This window comes from Labeo rohita, chromosome 7, assembly GCF_022985175.1.
Source record: "Labeo rohita strain BAU-BD-2019 chromosome 7, IGBB_LRoh.1.0, whole genome shotgun sequence".
Taxonomy (NCBI): Eukaryota; Metazoa; Chordata; class Actinopteri; order Cypriniformes; family Cyprinidae; genus Labeo; species Labeo rohita.
The window spans coordinates 32,932,812-32,955,756 of NC_066875.1; the positions used below are offsets into that span (position 1 = coordinate 32,932,812).

The window sequence follows — 22,945 nt, forward strand, 5'->3', positions numbered from 1 at the left end:
CTGTGCAAACTTCACATATTGTCAGAATCCTCTTAGTTTAAAATTTTGCAAAGCATTATAATAAAATATTTTGATGCAGGATTTCCAATCTCAGCTCAATCTCAATACATAAATCTCGCGAGAATTCAAAGGAGGGTTACCATTTAGACACGAACCTTTAGCGCCCCCTTTAGATAGCCAGAAGATATTTGTGTCAAAGACACATTTAAAAGGAACAGAATAAAGGTAAATATTTGTTGTTATTCAACAGGTATTTTTTTGTAAACACATTTAAAAATATTTAAATATATTAAGTAAATATTTATTTTTAAACAATGAATAAAAACACCATCCACACACCAACCAATAACTCACTCTTAAACAGTGCACAGACACAAATTCAGCAATAAAAAATATAATTCAAGAATCTTTGTGCAGCTTAGTAGAACCGTTAGCATGTCCAATGCACTGGACATCAGCCTATAAGTCACAACAGGTATATTACAGTAAGTGATATCTAGTGTCCAGCATAATAGGTTTATCAGTGCTGTAAAGCTCTCTCTCTCTCTCTCTCTCTCTCTCACACACATATACAAAAAAAAAAAAAAATCCTTAGCAGAGCACAAGCTTATATTCACTACTCATATAAAACTTAAAACCTAAGAGGCTCACATTTAAACCCCGATGACTCAAAAGATCACATAAAAATAGGAAAAGCACAGAAATAGTTCTTCACAGCTAAGCTTTGCACATCTTTTTTGTGTTACTGTAAATAAGCAACAAAACAACCCTGAAACCACAATTCCTATCCAGTGACTCATTTCCAGTGTTTTGCATAAGCAACTCTGACAACTTAAAACTTTCAGTAAGTGTGCATAAACGTTCAGTTAAGTTATTATCTTCATGTTTAAAATGAAAGCATTTTATTGTAAAAGGAGGTGAATGATGTTAATAGGCTTGGTCTTGTAATAGTATATGCAGAATGTAACAGTAGGTGTAGTGTTAGTTTGGCAGGGTTCTGTGGTTTGGTTCACCTCCACTGACTCCCACTCTCCAGTGCGATTTGACCGTTTGATAGCATCTACAACCGTCTGTACATACAGCCCATCCTCAAACGAGGCTGCCATGGAAACAGGATGCCGCGCCCAAGAGCGCCTGTCCTCTTGTGCCTGAAAGGAGAGTCTGAGCTGAGTCACCATGCTGTTCAGTCCCCGGACAGAAGGCCCTACACCTTCTCCACCATCGCTCAAAAGAAGCTCCTCTACTTGCATGCTGGCCCGTTGGCCGCACAGCTCTGTTCCTCGAGCAATGAGTCGTCCTGATGACCCCACAAGCATGATCTCATGCACATCTGTGCCGGGGAGATTGAAGTTTAATGTCACGCTGCAGACCACGCCTCCGTTCATCAGCAGCTGAAAGCAAGCGTAGTCATCTGCAGTTACAGAACGAATCCCTCCTGCCGGACCACCTTGACGTACAAAGGTCCGGAGCATTCCATGCACTCGCACAGCTCGACGTCCCGTGAGGTGGCTCAGGAGGTCGATGATGCAGGAGCCGACTGTATGCAGGCCACCTCCCCCCATCAGCTCCTCCCACGCCCATCCATATGACTGGCTGAGCAGTGAGCCTCCATAAACACGTGCTTCACATACCTTGAAAAACAGAGGAGAAAGCATTAAATGCAACATATCATGAAAATTAGAATTTTTCTGTGTATAAGAGCTATAATTGGGTTCCCGGTGCATCTACCAACCCAGAAAATGTGAAAAAGAACAACCCAGTTTCTCTGCAAGCTTGTGATTTCGCTCCCCCCATGATGTAGGAAAGGGGTCTTATTATAATATTACCACCGTTGTGTTTTCACAAGCGACAATGTACCAGTTCTAACGCCATGGCAAAAGTTAAAGCAAAGCATGCTAACTCTTCTTTCTTTGACTGCTTACTCTGCTGCCTCACAGATCTAATATAAACATGCAATTTCATTCTCAGCTGTTTACCTTCAGACATGTGAAGAATTTGTAATGAGAAGTGTTTTTGTAACTTGTGTGTTTTGTACATAAACTTGTGTATACTTTACAGTTTAAGCACAATAAGAAAAAAAAGAACTCACATGCTGTACAAGCTATACAAGCACAGCCTCATTATGGAAAGCAGCAGCTCATTTGCATTTAAAGAGACATGCATGAAAACAGCCTGTTTCTGCTTCTTAAAATAGCCATTTTCAAAACAATATAATATATGATCTGTGGGGTATTTTGAGCTGAAACTTCACAGACTGATTCTGGGGACACCTGAGACTTACATCTTGTAAAAAGGGGCATAATAGGTCTACTTTAAGTGAATGAGTTCATTATTTTGACCAGTCTCTAATAAAGTAACATATGCCCTAACAAAGTGAAGTTAAGATGTTTAGTATTTTAAGAATGGCTAACAATTTTTTTTTAAAATTATTATGCACAATTTTAACATTTTTAAAGACACTAAATCCAACAAAAAATATATGTAAAATAATTACTAAAGAGTTTCCAATTTTTTTTGAAAACGACAGTACTTTAATTTTTTAAGATTCTGTGAATAGAAATTTCAGAACAGCAGCATTTGTTGGTATTACATTTAATCTTAATATTCTTGTCTTTATATAAACATCATTGTATACACTACCATTCAAAAGATTGAAATAATTAAGATGTTTTGAAAGCAGTCTTTTATGCGTACCAATGCTGCCTTTATTGATCAAAACCAGTAAAAACACTAAGATTATGAAAAATTATTACAATTTAAATTAATATTTTTCTATTTCAATATACTCTAAAATCAGAGCTGGGTACACTACTTAGACATTCTAGTCTGTTACTGATACCAAAATATACATGACAAAAAGTGTAGTTAGTAATGTAATCCATTAGATTACACATTTTAGGTAATGTAATCAGACTACTTTTGTGATCACTTTTAGATTACTTTTGACCCAGGTCGTTTATCAAACTGATTTAAATAGGATAATCTTGTACCACACTGATGTAAAAATACAAAGAGTAAGAAAATATATTCCATTCATTGTTATTAACAACCTGAAGTGCATTAAACATTACGTACAGGTTTCCCAAACTGGTGTTTGTGAAAGTAATGCAGGGGCTTTGTGAGTTTAATGAAAAGCTAACAATTAATTACAGCATAAAAATGTAAAATAAAATAAGTCATTTTTAGAATAACATCAATCAAAATAAAACACTTGTTAAAAAAATTGTGTTTACCTGCATGTCATGTGACCATTAACCAACAGAGAACCGTGCACATGCAAATGTGATACTTAATTATTAAAACATTTATTTTAAAATCTCAACTTCAAGTAAATATGTGACCCTGGACCACAAAACTACTCATAATTACAAAACTATGTCAACAATACATTGTAAGGGTCAAAATGATCAATTTTCCTTTTGTTCCAAAATCATTAGGATATCAAGTGAAGATCATGTTCTATAAAAATAGTTTGTAAGTTTCCTACTGTAAATATTTCAAACTTTTTTTTTTTGCACCCTCAGATTCCAGATTTTCAAATAGTTGTATCTCAGCTAAATACTGTCCTATCCTAACAAACCATACATCAATGGAAATCTTATTTATTAATTATTTATTCAAAAAGAAATGGCCCCTTTTGACTGGTTTTGTGGTCCAGGGTCACATATATTAAGTGAAAGATGTTCAGATGACAAAAAAGTTTGGGAATGCCTGCATTACATGTAAATAAGAAAATACATTAATTTTTGTATTTTAAAATTGTGCATTCTTTGTCTGATTGTCCACAAAACCAGAAGACTTTCTGACCGTATATAGCAGTAGGAGCATTTAAAAGATGAAAAATAGGCGTTAGGGAGATTAATAAATTATGAATAATTATGAGTATTTTAATATGTACTTTAATGTTATTGCAAGTACTTAATTTTTGGAATCTGATTATGTAATCTAGATTACATGTAGTCAGTTACTACCCAGAAATTGGAATTTATTGCTGTTTTGGCAAAGCTGAATTTTCAGCAGCCATTACTCCAGTCTTAAGAGTCACATGAGTTAAAAATCATCATTTTAGAATGATTTATAACATCTTTTATGAATAAAAGTAATAATTTCTTTCAAAAACAATCTTACTGACCCCACATTTTTAATTGAATGTATTCATCTTTTTTTTTGGTGAAATTACAATACCTGCAAGTTCCCACAATAGCCCTCTCCAAGCAGGCGTTTCATCTGGACAAATGCGGGCAAGAAGCGCAAGGAATTTCCCATGATACTCATAAGTTGTGGATAATATCTTGCCGCTGTCACCATCTTACAGGCATCTGTCAGCGTAGCTGCCTGCTCACTAATCACATTTTTACCTATACCTACAAAGAATGACAAAGGAGAAGAAAATGATTATACATTGATGATCAAAACTGCAAATGTTGTTTGCCTAACAAGTTTCTGCTTGAAGCAAGAGCTTTATCAGCATAATCTCATCCGTACTGAGGGGTTCACTGTAATCTGAGAATGCAACATTTGATCAGCAGGAAAAATAAGACCACTGTGGCTTGTGCCAAATTGTAAAGTAAACAGTAGCACAGTAAACACTCTAGTTGAGACCAGGAAGGAACCCAACCCAATCCCCTGAGACGACATGGACTATCAAGATAAGAGGCGAAAGAAAAAAATCGTACCCAGAGCTTTTACCGCAATCTGGCGTGTGTGTGGAGGAGGTGTTAATATGCAGACAAGATGGACCTCCGGATGTAGCAGCACATCATCTGTCTTGCTGGTGGAAAAGGGAATATCCAACTCGCTGGCTAGTGACTCTGCTTCCTCTTGCGTACGGCCCCAAACAGCCTGAACAGGGAAGCCTTCCTTTTGGAGCAACGGCACCAGGGCACGTACCGTCTGCCCTGTTCCAAATACACCCACGCCCGGCAACATTATTCTAAGCGAAGATACTTACAAGCAAATCTCTGTCTCATTCCACACTGCTAATGTAATCTCCTGTGAAAAGAGAGAAACATCAAAGTTCACTGACGCTGACATTTGCATAGAGATGCAAAATAATCTCTAGACACAGTGCATGTAGCAGCAAGAATGCAGACACCAAGCTCCAAGTTAAAATTAACCTCATGGCCATTCCAGGCTATCACAATCAATACACAATAGAGATAAGGCACTGTATGACCCCACTGTTATCAGTGGCTCGAATGACAGCTGTCAGAGATACAAGTCTGGGCGTTGCTGATCTACCATCTGGCTTGCAATTTAATTTACATATACCAAAGGCTGTGCACCTGCCCAGCAAAGGCAAATGAGAAGCTTGTTTGTATTTCCTCTGTAGACAAGGTAGTTCCTAGTAAGGCTAAGAAAAAAAAAGTCTTGTTTTGCAAACATCTGTTTCTATAAATAAAGGGTAGTGGCATCACGAATATCCCTAAAGAACTCATATGGAAGAGTGAATTTGACTAATTATGTTGTTTTTAATAAAGAAATGTAAACTATATCGATTTTGTGAGGCACACTAATATTAGCATCACTTCCTTGGGCTAACCGGCGGATGTTGGGCGGATAGGGTAATCTTTGTTTTAAAAGTTTAGCTTTTAAACACATTGCTTTTGTTTTATTTGATTTAAAAACAACAGAAACCATCAAATTTGTAGCAGATACATAACGTTGTAGCTTAGCCGAGACCGGTCCAGTCCAAACCAACCGCACACAGTCACAAAAACACATCCATTCAAACTGGTGCTAAATCATTGGCTCGGTTATTAGTTCAGTTTTCAACAGCTCTCTTAGTTACATCAGGGATGTTACTTACCACAAAACAAAGCCCTGGGATGCGATGGCGCCGGTGCTGTGGAGAAAGATGATGGCCAGAGGATGGTGGACACCTCCCTCCTTTCTGATCCACTTTAGTCAGGGCTCTGAGCTCTCATGTCATCCCAACAGCAGGAGGAAAAACAGGACAAACCCGTCACGCCTCCCACCCTCTCAACGTATGGGGCATTCTTCGGCCGTCTTGAAATCACGGTAACGTTACGTTGTTTCGTGTGTAATTCCACATCGCTGCTGCTGCCTGTGCGCTTGCTGCTCAATGCTGTGTGGGCTGATCTCTCCAGCGAGACGCTCGATAACGTGCGCTTGCGCGAAACCGTCGGGTTTTTCTGCCACGCCCATATTAGCACATTAAACTGCAAGAGTTTGGCACATTCCACGAACTCAGTCTTTGTAAACAGGTTACACTGCTTAAAATTGCAACACTGAGGAAATAACATTATTTGTACACTTTTTAGAAATGTATGAAATCACACAAATAATCATTTAAACCATACTTAGTCTTTTTAATGTGTTGGGAATATATTGCTGCAAAAAGAAAATAATCAAACCTCAAAGAAAATCAACAGAAAAATAACATTGTTCATATTGGTTAAAAAAGAAAAAGAACACTACCAGTAAAAAAAAACAAAAAACACTACCAGTCAAAGGTTTTTGAACAGTAAGATTTGTATTTTTTAAAAAGAATTCTCTTCTGCTCATTACTGCAAGACAGTAATATTGTGAAATATTTTTATTATTTAAAATAGCTGCTTTCTATTTGAAAACATTTTAAAATGTAATTTATTCCTGTAATCAAAGCTACATTTTTAGCATCATTACTCCAGTCTTCAATGTCACATGATCCTTCAGAAATCATTCTAATATGCTGATTTGCTGTTCAAGAAACGTTTTTATTATTATTATCAATATTTAAAACAGTTGAGTACATTTATTTTCTAATGAATAGAAAGATCCAAAGATCAGAATTTATCTGAAAAAAATAAATAAAAAAATGAAAAGCTTTATACCTATTGATCAAAAGTGATGATAAAGACATTTATAATGTTACAAAATATTTCTATTTAAGATAAATGCTGTTCTTCTGAACTTTTTATTCATCAAAGAAACCTGAAAAAAATTCTACTCAACTGTTTCTAACATAATAATAACAATACATGCTTTCTGAGCAGCAAATCAGTATATTAGAATGATTTCTGAAGAATTATATGCCTGGGGTAATGATACTAAAAATTCAGCTTTGAAATCACAGGAATAAATTACGTGTTAAAATATATTCAAGAAAACAGTTACTTTAAATAATAAAATTATTTCAAATATTTTACTGTTTTTGCTGTACTTTGGATCAAATAAATGCAGGCTTGGTGAGCAGAAGAGACTTCTTCATAAAAACATTAAAAATCGTACTGTTTAAAAAAATTTGACTGGGTAGCATATGGCTGCAAAAAAAAAGTACTCATCTCTATGAAAACATTCTATGAATAGTTCATCCAAAACTGAAAATTGTCTCATCATTTACATACTCAACTTGTATGCTTTTTTCTTCCATTGAACACAAAAGAGCATGCTGAAACAAACAGTTGCCAATAGCCACTGTCTTCCCAAGTATGGAGAAAAGAAACATTAGGGAAGTCAAAGGCTACCAGCAAGTTACCATCTTCAAACGTCATTTTGTATTCAACAGAAGAAATAAACTTCTGTTAAATACATGAGGGTGAGTGAATCATAACAGAATTTCCATTTTTCGGTGAACTTTCCCTTTAAAAGACCTTTTTATCCTAAGTACAAAGGCATATTTACGCAGCATTCTGGGCTTATCATGAAGATAAGCAATCTAGATTAACCTTTGAGTAGATGGACTCTCTATTTATATAATGTAAGCACAGGCTACATAATAAAAATAAGTCGTCATGTCATTTTGAAGGGCTATTAATAAATGACATACTATTATATCTTTTTGTAAGCTATCTATTCTAGGTTGCTTATGTTGCTACTGTGATGCAATGCCTAGGGCAGCTTTCCTGAGCAAGACACTCTTTGGGATTTTTTATTATTATTATTTATTTAATCGAGGTTACCTTGATGTAAAGTGTAAAGGCAGCCGTGTATGTCATGATGACACTGTTATTATTTTTTTATGCTATTTTATATTTTTTGTAGGGCTGCAAGATTATGACAAAAATCATAATTCGTCAATTATTCCCTTGAAATTGTAATTGAGATTATTATTTACGATTACCACAATTTACACTGGATGACGTTTTGAATAGCTTTATACTATTGTTTGAAGCAACTGCATGCCACATTTTTATATATAGTTTCTTCTTTAAATATAAAAAAGTAAAATTTTAAAATTGAAAACAATGAGAAAAAAACCCTTAAGATAACCTGTGGGAAAAATACACACACACACATCTTGAGAAAGCAGAATAATATATGTGGATTTTTTTTTGGCAATTGTGCATTTGAATGAATACATACTTGTGGCATCTGTAATTGTAATTACGATTAGAAATTCGATTAATTGTGCAGCCATATTTTTTTGTATGTTTTATATATTCCTTACATTTGTTTTATGGTCTGTTTTTAAGGTTTCCATTTCGTTCGGTATAAATAGTACCATTCAAAGCCCGCTCTGTACCGTACGTTACACAGGAATTAAAATAGCTCAATTTTAGCATACAAACATAATTTCAAAACGGCCTAGCTATTTTTACACATCGTCTAGGCTAAAAGCACTGTTGCAACACTCCAGGTTTTGCATTGTGAAGTCCTCCAAAGACGTGCATCTGCGCAAGCGCGAGTCTGTCGACTAGCATTTGAAACCAAAACAGGAAGTCGTAAGTATTGTGGGACGTGTAGTTCCGCTTGTAGGCCGCTGGTCTGGATAACAGCACACGAAGGAACCAAACAAAACAAAATTAGGGAAACTTCCAAGGGACTGCAGTAATACTGGTGCATATTTTACACAATAATGCCCGGCTTTACTTGCTGCGTGCCCGGATGCTACAATAACTCACATCGGGATCGCGATTTGCGATTCTACACCTTTCCGAAGGATCCCACTCAGCGAGAGATATGGCTGAAGAACATTTCGCGGGCCGGGGTGAGCGGCTGCTTCAGCACTTTCCAGCCCACCACGGGCCACCGGGTCTGCAGCGTGCACTTTCCCGGCGGCAGGAAAACCTACACCATTCGCGTCCCGACCCTCTTCCCTCTGCGCGGGGTGAACGAGAGGAAGAGCAGGCGAGGTAGGAGCAGGAAGGTCTCCGCGGTCGTGCCCATCATCACCAGCGTCGTTTCCACGGCTAATGAGTCAGCGGCAGTGGACGAAGAGGGGGACACCGAGAACGCCACCGTGGTGCAGATAGGTCAGAACGGCCAGTACATCGCGCCCGTGGACCTCACGTCTACAGGAGACGGCTCCTGCCTCGCAGCGATGGTCTCGGACTCAGGCGGAAACCTGTCGGGGGGCAGCGCATCTTGCCCCGTAGCCGACCTCGCACTGTGCGGGGTGGATCACTCGTACTCGCTAACCACAGGCACAACGTCCGCTGAACTGCTGAGGAAGCTGAACGAGCAGCGGGACATCATCGCGCTGATGGAGATCAAAATGAAGGAGATGAAGAACACCATCCGACAGCTGCGCGTCAACGAGGCACGGCTGCAGGAGGAGCTGCGGGAGCGGGACCGTCTGATCTCCGCCAACACCATTATTAAGAGAAAACTCTGACGAACAACGCAAAGAAACGATGGACTTAAGACGCAAAGGACGGTCTGTGTTTGGTGCTTCTGTAAGACAAGGCGACGACAATTAAGTATCATTGTAGTTCTCATTTACACTTTCTCCAGAACTGGTAGATAGGCTGTGTGTGTTAGAGCGCAGATACAGGAGTTCAGCCTGTATGCACAAGCTGTCGGGCACAGCGCTACACGGGGACTGAGATGAGTTCAGCAGACTGGTCCTTCTCATTTTATATTTAATGATACACGTTTGTGCTGTTTGTGTGTTGAAGACAGCAGACCCAAGATCTGCTACACTTCATAACCATGTTACATGCACACAGAGACTGCTTCATAAGTGTGTAAACAACTGCTTATTATTTGGAGTTTCTTTCTTTTTTTTTAATATCCAAGTGCAGATCAGAGCTTCTGCTCCAGATGAACTGTTCTTTACATGCAGGTTAATGCAGTTAGAAAAGATGACTGGTTTGAAGTAAACTGTTTTTGAACTATAAATTGTGGGACTCTTTTTGTGGTGTGGTATTTAAACAAATGATTTAGTTCTGAATCTCTTTTTGTAAGATTCTTTACCACACAAGTTACAAATATATTGTGCACTATAAAAAGCTGTTTCTTTTCTATTTGAAGCCTTGTGGCATCACATTTATTCTTGGAAGCTTCATTTTAATGAATTGTGACCTTGGACCACAAAACCAGTCATAAGGGTCAATTTTTTGAAATCGAGATTTATGCATCATCTGAAAGTTGAATAAATAAGCTTTCCATTGATGCATGGTTTGTTAGGATAGGCTGAGATACAACTACTTAAATCTGTATTTCTAAAATTTCTAAAATATCTTCATGGAACATGATCTTTACTTAATATACTAATGATTTTTGGCATATAAGAAAAATCAATAATTCTGACCCATACAATGTATTGTTGGCTATTACTACAAATATACCCGTGCTACTTATGACTGCTTTTGTGGTCCAGGGTCACAGCTGTCTTCAGTAAAGCATCTTTAAAGGATTAGTTTACTTCCAGAACAAATTTACTGATAATTTACTCCATATAGTGCCCACGAATTTGAACTTCCAAAATGCAGCTTACATGCAGCTTCAAAGGACTCTAAACAATCCCAGCCATGGAAGAAAGTAATAACTAGCGATCGGTTATTTAAAAAACTTCAATCACTGTTTTACCTTTTTTTTTGTAAAGGAAAAAAAAGCATGTTCACTTTGTAAACACTGGGTCGTTAATTCTGCAGTGATGTAGGATGATTTTGAAGGAGGAGAAAATAAGATGGGAGTTTTTTGACCTAACCTAACTGTCTTGAATGGGACTGCACAGAGTACGCATGCGCATCGCAGAGCTAGCCAAGACGAGCATTTGAGGTTAAAAAGTGTATAAATAGTATTTTTTAAAAACAATAAATAAATAAGACCATTTGGCTAGATAAGACCCCTCTTTCTTGGTTGGGATCGTTTAGAGCCCTGCATATAAACTGCATTTTGGAGGTACAAACTTGCAGGCACAACTCGTGGATTCTGGAATGTTTTCCTCGAAAAACAATTTCTTTATGAATGAAGAAAGACAGACATGAACATTTTGGATGACAAGGGGGAGAGTAAAATCTGTAAATTTTTGTTCTGGAAGTGAACTAATCCTTTAAGTAAACCAAACTTTACTCTATTTAGCAAAAATACTGCAAAATACTTTTGTTTAAGTTGAGTGTGAGCTTTAGAATAGCTGAAGGACTATTTGATTCACTATGATGACTGGTAATACATTTATTATACATGTTAAAAAATGCACATACAAAAGTTTAGAGAGAACACACCTTCTGTGACCCAAAACACCGCTTCAATGCCTAAAAACCTGAAGTGGAAAGTGTTTTTGTTTACTTCTGTTAGAGTCGTAATCTTTTAATGTCCTCGCTGCGGAAATCTACCCTTAGAGCCAAGACCTGTCGAACCTCAGCAGGGGTCAGACGCCAAGTCAAAGGCCCAGAGTTGGGTCCCCAATAATCCAGGATCTCAGACACCTAAAGAAAGAAAAACACAATCAAACTTATACGCACAGACCTGTTTTTATCTTTAAATTTTAAATGCCAGCCAAAAAGCCACATACCCTTTCTAAGTTGAGAATAGTTGCCATCTGTGTGAGTCGGGCAAACTTATCCCGGATGGTCCAAGAGGTGACAGAGGAGAGATAGGCAACCAAAGCACGCAGCTCCTTATCGAATTGTAATCCACCAAGCTGCAACCCAGAATGGAGAAGACAGTTAGGATGTCTGTGACTGATGTCAACAAATATGTAGCTGTTGTGTTCATTTTGTACAGGGCAGGGTTAGATCTCACCCTGCTGAAGGTGCATTTGAACACAGTCTTCTCCATCTCCATTGCGATGAGGCTGGTCATCAAGCTCGTAAGAGTATCGTAGATGACTGGTGACAGGCCCACCTACAGAGAGGCATTTTCTTTAGAATGGGGTTTCTGTGAGTAATGTGTAAAGTGGATTAAAATGCATATACCTTAAACTCAGCCATGAGCTGCTCCAACTGGACAATGAGTTGCTGAACCCAAGGATCATTGGCTTCATATTCACTGAACTCTTCCTGAAAACAACCACAAAGGAAACTCCTCAAAAACCTTTCATGGAAAATAACAGCAGGATTTTGCTTAGTGTTAGTCTGTTGCTATTATTAGCACCTACTATTTCCACTCTTTATCAGTAGTAGTAGATAATGCCAATGTTATCATTTCATACCTCTTCAATATTGTGTGAGACAGACAGGAAGCTGCTGATCCAGGGTTTTACTTGTGGCCTGATAGAGGTGTTATTAAGCTCCTGCAGACCCTCCTGTACAAACATAAACCATTAGGAAGAAAATATTTAAGGCAAATTATGTTGACATACACAGCCATTCAAAAATGGGTTTTTAGGAAATTAATACTTTTATTAATTTTATTATACTTTTATTTATCAAAAAATCCTGATAAAAATGGTTCATGATTTGCAAAAATATTATGCAGCACAACTGTTTTCAATATTGATAATAATAAGACTTCACAGGAATAAATTACATTTTAAAATCTATTCAAACAGAAAGTTTTTAAATGTTAATTTTTTTTTTTTAACAATATTAATGTTTTTACTGCATTTTTGATCAAACTAATGCAGCTCAAACCTTTGAAAGATAAAGTATAAACAGATTTTTACTGACCTGAAGGAGATCCTTGAATCTGCTGGAGGTGTTGACCAAATCAGATAGACAGCTGTCTATCTTAGCCTTTGCCTGATCTGAGCCCGCCCCCTGACTGAACAACTTGGCACAATCACTCTGAGATGGAAAAAAAGAGAAAGCAAATTATCGTACTACAAAAACTTAAAAAGAGTTTATTGACTGGAAAAACTGTTTATTTTGGAAAAAAAGTCCTATATTTTGACATATGACATGACAGTGATCAAAAGAGAGTGTTTCTGGTGGTTGACTGAAAAAAATCAGAGTCATATCACACTGACCTCTAGGTTCTTTTTCAGGGTGCTGATATTCTCACTGCAGACCTCCACATTATTGAGAGCCACCTGAGAAACAAACATCATTATTACACTCAAATACTACACAAGAGTTTGTTTAGAGAGAACTAGATAAAGGAAAACAAGTGACAAAGTGATTAAGTGTTTAAGCATGTGTGTGTGAGATGGAAAGACTTGATGCTGACCAAGTAGGCGCTCTTTGCCTGCTCCTGGCTCTCAATCCCAAGCGTTTGTGTGAGATTTGTTATCTTGCCATGCTGCAGGCTGCTCTGCATAAGACTGACGGCACTGCTGACGCCACGCTGCAGGTCCTGCAGAGCACTGACTGGATATCCAGCTCGCAGCTTACATACTAACACCTCTCTGCATAGGAGCGAAGAGATGCAAAGAGTATAGAGAATGATTAGATGTTTAAAAATGTGATGTGAATTTCTAAATCTTCAACCACCGCTATAACAACTCTTCATATGCACAGCAGTAACAAAATACACTGAGGCTGATTAAATTCCAAATGGATACCTGAAGTCTGTCTCCAGAGCGCTGGTTGCATGATTGATCATAGCGCACACGCAGTCAGAGCTGCTGCTGGTGAGGGCTCGGCTGATACATTTCTTCACAATGTAGAACACATCGTCCACCATGCTGGAACTTAGCTGACCCACCTCAGCTGTGTCCATAGCAACTGCCTATAAAGTCAAATTAATCATCCAATGAGGACATAGATTCTGCCAAAGAAATGTATCTGCAATTTAACAATGGTAAACGTAGGAAAATGTAGGAAGGTACACATTTCTGACTCAAACCTTGAATGTGCCTGACAATAGCTCTGACATTTCTGATTCAAATGTAATGTACTTCGTAATGTACACAAGTTATTGACTCTATGTGTCCTACCTTGTTGACGGACTCTCTCATGTAATACTCCTCCATGGGAATGTAATAACCAATCAGCTCCTGCATAGTGCGGCTCAGCTGGCAGTTCTTCAGTAACTGTTCTAAACTCTGCTGATGCTCTAGACAGCAAAACAAAACAAACATGAACAATGGCAGCAAGTAATAATAATGATTATTAATTTATATAAATCAGCATATTCAACAATACATTTTGCCTACATATAGCCTAGCTGGCTACACTACCAGTCAAAAGTTTTAAACAGTCAATTTTTAAGTCTCTTTTGCTCACTAAGCTTGGATATATTTGATCCAAAGTACAGCAAATGTTACAGTACAATTTTAAAATATTTCTACTATTTCAAAAAAAAATGCTTTCTATTTGAATATATTTTAAAATTTAATTTATGTATGTGATCAAAGCTAAATTTTCAGCATCATTATTCCAGTCTTCAGTGTCACATGATCCTTCAGAAATCATTCTAATATGCTGATTTGCTGATCAAGAAACATTTTTTATTATTATTATTAACAATATTTGAAACAGCTGAGTAGGATTTTTTTTTAGGATTCTTTGATGAATAGAAATATTCAAAGATAAGCACTGATCTGAAACAAAAAGCTTTTGTAACATTATACACTATACCATTCAATAGTTAGGAGTCAGTATAATGTTTTTTTGTTTTGTTTATTATTTTTATCGAAAGACATTATAGAAATAAATACTTTTATTTAGCAAGGATGCTTTAAATTGATCAAAAGTGATGATAAAGACAATTATAATGGTATAAAAGATTTCTATTTCAGATAAATGCTGTTCTTCCGAACGTTCTATTCATCAAAGAAAACTGTTTTCAACATAATTACAAATGTTTTTTGAGCAGCAAATCAGAATATTAGAATGATTCCTGAAGGATCATGTGACTGGAGTAATGATGCTAAAAATTCAGCTTTGAAATCACAGGAATAAATTACATTTTAAAATATATTTAAATAGAAATCAGTTATTTTAAATAGCAAAAATATTTCAAAATTTTACTGATTTTGCTGTACTTTGGATCAAATAAATGCATGCTTGGTGAGCATGTCTTTAAAAACATTAAAAATCCAAAACTTTTGCCTGGTAGTGTACATACACTTCTTTTTTAACAGGCAATGATGTTTTGACTGAATAAGCACCATGAATGAGTAGCATGTGTGCTAACTTCTAGGCAACAACTGGTGACAGGTGTCATAACAAAGTTAGGTGTTACCTTCTATAACTGTTTCATCTGCCATTGCATCTGCAACCTCAAAGTCAGCCACTATACGGCGCCTCAAAAATCGAAAATACAGCTCTGCTCTTGAGTTCATTAAGGTAACCTCACATAACACAGGATCCAGGTCTCTAGATTAAACATACAACAACGAGTAAAACACCTTGTATTCGCAAGATACATGGATAAGCAATTATAACACGGACTGCACCTGGGTTCAATCTTTTCTGTAGTCATGCCTCTCATCATGCTGCTCTGGATAACCTGAAACTATTGCAAAACAACAATAAAACATATGCATTATTATTGCAGTACACTTTGTTCATAGTGTAAACATTAAATATTAGTACGTAAACACACCAATACAGCATGCAGACACTACACACACCTTATTGTTGTAATCTCTTTGTTGGATGAATTTGTCCACTATTTTCTGAGCCTGTTTATCACACTCTTTTTGAAGGTGTGCGAGGAGTGTGTGCAGTCGGCCTGGTCCATAGTATGTTTCCACTATGGGCTGATGTGTTTCAACAATGCGTGCAATACCTAACACATACAAACAAAGGATGGTTGATTTCTTATTTGTCTGAACATTATAAATATTGCTAAGTTAAAGTTAAAGTGATGCATCTGCTCTTACCTTCAAGCAACAATGTGAGTGTGTCAGCAAAAATGACCGGTGCTCTGCGTTCGCCGAGATCAGAGCCAACAGCCAGGAGCAAGTTCTCCTCTGCCTTACTGGCCAACTAAAAGAAAAGCAAGCAAAAGATACAAGAAACTAAACCAAAGCATTCTCAACTGATTTTACTGGTCATGTAAGCTGGACATACACACGTGTTCCAACCTGACTGCAAAGGTACTGAGCAAAGCGTGCAAGTCCCTGCTCATGGAGTCCCAGCAAAGGAAGGATCTTGAAAAAGCGTTCCACTTGAGGCAAGTCACTTGTGGCAACTGCTTCCTCCAGTCGCGTTGTGACAAGTGCCTTCAGATCACGCTCTGCTTCCTGAAGCAACGCAAGGCTGGCTTCAACTGCACTGCCTGCACAATGTATAGCATACAGATGATACAACAGTATAAGAAGTATGTGTGTGCACCAGATTGAACAACATGTTCACAGTCTAAATTGTTTCTACAAATCACATTTAATAATTTGCACAATGCTGTTTATGACAGACTCTTACAACACGTTTGTAACGGAAAACGTAGAACTGCAGGGCAACCACATCGATATAGAATGTAAATGATGTGCAGTGACAAGTGTGCAAACACAACTGTTCAAAAGATTTTTTTGACAGAACTCAGATTTTATTCAATAAAAATGCATTAAACTGACCAAAAGTGATAGTAATGTTTTAAAATATTTTAAACAACAGTTAGTATGGCTTTTTAATATGGAAATTTGTTTAGAAAACATTGAAAATATAGTGTATATTAGAGTAGGGGATATTACTGTAGCTTCAAGGGTGACTTATTAACCTGCAAAGTCAAAACTATCCAACAAGCAGCTTTTTTAACTCATTAAGAGGTGAGACTTGTCATTTATTTCTTACGAATAATCATATTATTTAATTTGCATTCCTGTCAAGTTTCAAAAAATACACTACCAGTCAAAAGCTTTTGAACAGTAAGATTTTTAATGTTTTTAAAGAATTCTCTTCTGCTCACCAAGTCTGCATTTATTTGATCCAAAATACAGCAAAATCAGTAATATTGTGAAATATTTTTACTATTTAAAATAACTGCTTTCGATTTGAATATATTTAAAATGTAATTTATTTCTGTGATCAAAGCCAAATTTTTAGCATCATTACTGCAGTGTTCAGTTAAGTACATTTTTTCAGGATTCGTTGATAAATAGAAAGATCCAAATATCAGCATTTATCTGAAATAAAGAAGCTTTCATAACATTATACACTATACCATTCAAAAGCTTAGAATCAGTATTATTTTTTTTGTTGTTTTTTTGCACGGATTTTAGGAATTAATACTTTTATTTAAAGATGTTTTAAATTTATCAAAAGTGATGATAAAGACATTTATAATGTTAAAAAGATTTCTATTTCAGATAAAAGCTGTTCCTCTGAACTTACTATTTATCAAAGAACCTGAAAAATATAATAATAACAATAATAAATGTTTTTGGAACAGCAAATCAGCATATTGGAGTAAAGACTGGAGTAATGATGCTGAAAAATCAGCTTTGAAATCACAGGAATAAATTACATTTTAAAATATATTTAAATAGAAAGCAGTTATTTTAAATAGTAAAATATTTCAAAGTTTTACTGTTTTTGCCGTGCTTTGTATCAAATAAATAGAGGCTTAAAAAGTAGAAGAGACTTTTTGAAAAACATTAAAAATCTTACTTTTCAAAAACCTTTGACTGGTGTATTTAATTCACTGGATTATCCACCAACAGGCAAGAAACATAAACCCAAAACAGACTCACCTTCTCCACCCTGCTTGCTGAGCTCAATCACTGACTGGTCAAGAGAAAGATAGCGATGAATGTGGGCGGCTGCCTGCTCGTAGTCCTGGTTACGCAAGGCTGTCTGAACACCATCTGTGCAGAACTTCAGATCTAGAATATCATCTGCCCGCTGAATTGCTTGGTACAGCCTTTTCTGAAACAGAACCAGGTGCAAAGTGGATGTTGTTATACACAGACTGAGACTGTCATTTTGATAGAGCGCACATTTTATACAAATGTGTATGTTGGGCACCTTGGTGAGGTCCAGCTGTCTGACTTTGCTGCTGACATTCTCTGCCAGGCTGCATGTGAAGCTGATCATGCCAGAAAGCTGAACAGCATCTCCCTCGATCAGCTGCAAGTTGGGTCTGAAGAACACACACACAAAAACGCAATTTATTAGCACCCTATATTCTACTCTCTTAGCTCAACAGCATATGTTAAGTGTCAAACACATACACACTCACCCCATCCTCTGTAGGGCGAGCATCTTTGTTTCTATGTTGCTCTGCTGTCCCATAAGAGCGCCCAACTCCTTCTGCACTTCCGCCTGTCAGGGAAGTGCGTTTGTAAACAATTTATGCCAATGCAGTGTCAATACGCAAATACTCTCACCGTTCAGGCACACATACTTTTATATACATATAACGAACTAACTAACACAGCTGACAAGCGTTTATCTACCCTTACTAGTAGTCCAGCTCATAGAGACTAACGAATACTGTGTCTCCACTGATAAATATTCACCTCTTCGGCACATAGCTGCGCATACACTCGCTCCAGATCCTCCAGCTCTGTCAGACCCTCTATGGTGTCGGACTGCACGGCGGAGAGCCCCGCCGGACCACCGCGACGACGCGCCGGTGAACCAACTTCATCCATGACAGCCCCACATCCACACAAACTGCGTCACTTCCGCTGACTATAGCTCGTCATACAAATGTTAGTATGCGACTTTACTCCCACCTAATGGTAGATTTAAAACAGGTCTGAAACAGTGTGTAAAAACGTATTTCATACAATCCCAGTCAAAACACTAGGTTTTTAATGTTTTGTTTGTTTGTTTGTTTGTTTTTTTAAAGAAGTCTTTTCTCACCAAGCCTGCATTTATTTTATCCAAAATACAGCAAAAACAGTATTGTGAAATATTTTTACTCTTTAAAATAACTGCTTTCTATTTAAATATATTTTATAAATAAAATGTAATTTATTCCTGTGATCAAAGCTACATTTTCAGCATCATTACTTTACTCTTCAATGTCACATAATCCTCCAGAAATCATTCTATTATGCTGATTTGCTCAAAAAACATTTATTATTATTATTATTGTTATTATCAATATTTAAAACAGTTCAGTACAGAATTCTTTGATGAATACAAAGGCACAAAGATCAGCATTTATCTGAAATAAAAAGCTTTTTGTATCTACTCAGTATCTTCTCAGCTGTTTTCGACATAATAACAATAATAATATACATTTTAATAATACATTTTAATAATATTTTTTAATAATAATAGTAATAATAATAATAATAATAACAACAATAAATGGTACTATAATTATTGCATGTCCAAAAAACAGTGACAGATTCAGTGACAGAGAAAATGTGAGGAGTTGATAGTAATGGCTTTATGTAAGAGGTAGTAATCCGTCTTTATTCTCCTCTCCCTTTAGATTTACGCAATGACATAATCCGAGCCTGTCAATCAGACAGAGGTTTGTCCACTGTGTGTGTATTAGAAAGTACCATGCTGGAATTAAAATGACAGTCCTACTGGGATTTTTTCCATCTGTTTGTATATTGTGTGTGAGTGTGACAGACAGAGTGAGAGAGAGAGACAGAGAGTCAAAAAGCCAATACTTTAAGCCATATAGAACCATTGTCACAGGAGGTATATTCTTGTACTCTGATATGATGAGCAGTGTAGCCGGAAATGATCTTTAATCCCACAGTTTTCCCCGTTTTAATAATCAGATGTCACAGCCCCCGTTCATCCATCAGGCTCAACAGTTGGCTTCCAAGTCTGAACAGGAGCAGGAAGGTGAATGGGACGTCAAGGAAGGTGAATGGGACCTCAAAAGTGTGATTTGTACATGACTGTGTGTTAAAGTGTAAACATTAAGGTTCTTCAGTGTGTGTGGTCTTCAGTCCAAAATTCTGGCTGTTCAACGGAATGCATCTGCTGCTGCTTATTTCATTCTGCCTCAGTAAGTAAAATTTTATCTCCAAACTTGGTGTTTGTGTGTGTAATATCATAATTTGTCATTTTTTTTCATTATATATATGTTACATCTATGTAAAGAATAATATTTATACAAATCTGTTTTGTGTGTGCTTTTCAAATTTGTATGCCAGTTTTTGTTTTTGAATAGATGTAAATTAATGCCCATGTGTTTAGGGTACAGTACGCTGTACATACCATAAAAATAGCATCAGAAAGAAAGACACATTTTATGAGATTCAGAAGTTGCTGAAACTAATATTCTTGAACTATTAAATGAGTATTATGAGTAGTATCCTTTATATTTCTCTGTTAAAATAAACATGGTTAGAGAAGAGAAATGGGAAAATTTTATATTTGTCTTTTCGAGCTGGTCTGCAGCAAGATTAAATGTCGTTTTTGCTCCGGGTCTAATCCCTAGATTAATCCATGTGACGTACAACAACATCTGACAGTATAGAGAAATAGACACACATAAACATAAAGATATACAGTTGAGGTCAAACGTTTACATTTTACATACACCTTGTAGAATCTGCAAAATGTTAATTATTTTACCAAAATAAGAGGGATTATATTTTTTATTTAGTATTGACCAGAATAAGACATTTCACATAAAAGATGTTTACATATAGTCCACAAGAGAAAATAATAGTTGAAATTATAAAAATCACTCCGTTCAGAAGTTTACATACGCTTGATTTTGTGTTGTTACCTGAATGATCCACTGCTGTTTTTTTTTTAGGTGATAGTTGTTCATGAATCCCATGTTTGTCCTGAACAGTTAAACTGCTTCTTCAGAAAAATCCTTCTGGTCCCACAAATTCTTTGGTTTTTCAGCTTCTTTGTGTATTTGAACAATGACTGTATGATTTCGAGATCCATCTTTCACACCTTAGGGACAATTTAGGGACTCATAGGAATTATTACAGAAGGTTCAAACACTCACTGATGCTCCAGAAGGAAAAAATTATGCATTAAGAGCCAGGGGTGTAAACTTCTGAACAGAATGAAGATGTGTATATTTTTCTTATTTTGCCTAAATATAATATTTGTTTCATTTAGTACTGCCCTTCAGAAACTACAGAAGATGCTTACATGTTCCCCAGAAGACAAAATAAATTAAATTTACCCTGATCTTCAAATTCAGAAAGTTTTCACCCCCCCCCCCGGCTCTTAATGCATCAGTGAGCGTTTGAACCTTCTGTAATAGTTGCATATGAGTCTCTCAGTTGTCCTCAGTGTGAAACGATGGATCTCAAAATAATACAGTCATTGTTGGAAAGGGTTCAGATACACAAAAATGCTGAAAAACCAAAGAATTTGTGGGACCTGAATGATGTTTCTGAAGAGCAGCGGGCAGTTTAACTGTTCAGGACAAACAAGGGACTCATGAACAACTATCACTAAACGAAAAAAACACAGATGAGATTATAAATTCAACTATTGTTTTCTTTTGTGGACTATACGTAAACTACTTTTATGTGAAATATCTTATTCAGGTCAGTACTAAATAAAAAGTAACATGCATTTTGTGTGATCCCTCTTATTTTGGTAAAATAACATTTTGCAGATTCTAGAAGGTGTATGTAAACTTTTGACTGTAATAGAATGTTGCCACATTAGTATTGTAGACTTCCAGCGGGAAAAATCCATGATGCAGGATTTAATCTCAGGACATCCAAGGTGCAACTGCACAATATGTCGGCACACTGCCCACAAGGCTATTGGCGCCGACCTATATATTTTTTAACTGTTTTTATTACTGTATTGTATTATATTTACATGTTTGTCTTTTTAAATAATATTTTTATTGTGTTATTTCCCATTTTATTGCCTAATTCCTGTATGTCTGTCCTTTCCTCTGCATTGGAAGCTCCTGCCACAAAGGCAAATTCCTTGTGTGTGTAAACATACTAGGCAGTGAAGCTGCTTTAATTTTTTCCCCTCAGGTCTCTGTTCCTCTGCGCTGAGTGCAGCAGTAACACCTCCATGTAGTTCTGTATACAGGGGCTTTGCTGAGTGTCTGGTCACTTTGGGTGACAGTGTGAGCTCCAAGACTGATAATCCACAGGACATCAACTCCATTTGCAAGTGAGCCACATTCACACACAAATACATCCTCCACTGAATACAACTACATTGTTTTTATCTCAATACATTGCACTTTTTACATCTGCAGGTCATGGGATGCTTTCCAGGTGTGTGTGAGCGGTGTGTTGTCGGGTTGCCGAGGTGATGCAGCAGAAATTTGGGAATCTCTAGGAGCGGAGTCACGAAAAACAGCATTTGCTGGTAACCTCTACGACATTTGTGCCAGTCGTACTGAAGCTGTGACTGCAACCACGCCTCTGGTTCCTAACGCTGACCAATCTAACCAGGAAACACTCAAAGGACTTGCACATACAGTCAGCCACTCAGTCAGTAAAGAGCTGCTCCTGATATGTTGTTCTCTTCTCCTGCTGCTTTGGATGTAATCTATTCATTTAACATAGCTGAACTGATGCCAATGACAAGCACATATCAGCATAGACTCTTTATCTTGGTATACTTTATTTTATTGAATGTGTAAGCTCTTTGTTAAGATATTCAAGTCACTTATGTATTTGCTTGTTTAAAAACACATGACAGGGATGTTCTGAACTATCTACAGAATCTAATCTAATTTTGGACAGGATTTAATATCTGCAGTTTGTGTCAAAAGACCATAATTCTATATTACTATATATATTTATATTAATAAATATTATATTATTATATTGTATAATTATTCTATAAATATATATACACTACCAGTCAAAATGTTTTTTAAAACATTAAGTATCTTCTGCTCACGAAGCCTGCAATTATTTGATCCAAAGTACAGCAAAAACAGTACAACTTAGAAATATTTTTACTATTTAAAATAACTGTTTTCTATTTGAATATATTTTGAAATGTAATTTATTTCTTTGATCAAAGCTACATGTTCAGAAATCATTGTAATATGCTGATCATTGTTCAAGAAACAT

The 22,945-nt window shown here is 36.6% G+C and overlaps 4 protein-coding genes across 4 annotated transcripts; 2 read left to right on the forward strand and 2 right to left on the reverse strand.

Moving 5' to 3' along the window:
• Window positions 1-399: 399 nt before the first annotated feature.
• On the reverse strand, window positions 400-6,171 carry gfod2 (glucose-fructose oxidoreductase domain containing 2). Its single transcript, XM_051113683.1, has 5 exons — window positions 5,810-6,171; window positions 4,677-4,992; window positions 4,186-4,364; window positions 1,014-1,631; window positions 400-459 (listed from the first exon to the last, which is right to left on the reverse strand). The coding sequence occupies exons 2-5, from the start codon at window positions 4,927-4,929 to the stop codon at window positions 400-402; spliced, it is 1,110 nt and encodes a 369-aa protein (XP_050969640.1). The 5' UTR covers window positions 4,930-4,992; window positions 5,810-6,171.
• Window positions 6,172-8,679: 2,508 nt separating this feature from the next.
• thap11 (THAP domain containing 11) lies at window positions 8,680-10,891 on the forward strand. The gene has a single exon (XM_051114895.1). It carries the CDS (start codon window positions 8,801-8,803, stop codon window positions 9,557-9,559), a length of 759 nt encoding a protein of 252 aa, XP_050970852.1. The 5' UTR covers window positions 8,680-8,800; the 3' UTR covers window positions 9,560-10,891.
• A 320-nt stretch (window positions 10,892-11,211) lies between these two features.
• Window positions 11,212-18,613, reverse strand: cog4 (component of oligomeric golgi complex 4). The gene is made up of 19 exons (XM_051114894.1): window positions 18,458-18,613; window positions 18,178-18,260; window positions 17,964-18,078; window positions 17,690-17,864; window positions 16,085-16,278; window positions 15,881-15,986; window positions 15,629-15,786; window positions 15,452-15,510; window positions 15,238-15,371; window positions 13,988-14,106; window positions 13,613-13,779; window positions 13,279-13,456; window positions 13,079-13,141; window positions 12,780-12,896; window positions 12,323-12,415; window positions 12,087-12,170; window positions 11,914-12,015; window positions 11,684-11,812; window positions 11,212-11,597 (listed from the first exon to the last, which is right to left on the reverse strand). The coding sequence occupies exons 1-19, from the start codon at window positions 18,590-18,592 to the stop codon at window positions 11,463-11,465; spliced, it is 2,346 nt and encodes a 781-aa protein (XP_050970851.1). The 5' UTR covers window positions 18,593-18,613; the 3' UTR covers window positions 11,212-11,462.
• Window positions 18,614-19,616: 1,003 nt separating this feature from the next.
• nrn1lb (neuritin 1-like b) lies at window positions 19,617-22,767 on the forward strand. The gene is made up of 3 exons (XM_051115910.1): window positions 19,617-19,920; window positions 21,887-22,028; window positions 22,117-22,767. The coding sequence occupies exons 1-3, from the start codon at window positions 19,887-19,889 to the stop codon at window positions 22,409-22,411; spliced, it is 471 nt and encodes a 156-aa protein (XP_050971867.1). The 5' UTR covers window positions 19,617-19,886; the 3' UTR covers window positions 22,412-22,767.
• The last annotated feature ends 178 nt before the right edge of the window (window positions 22,768-22,945 follow it).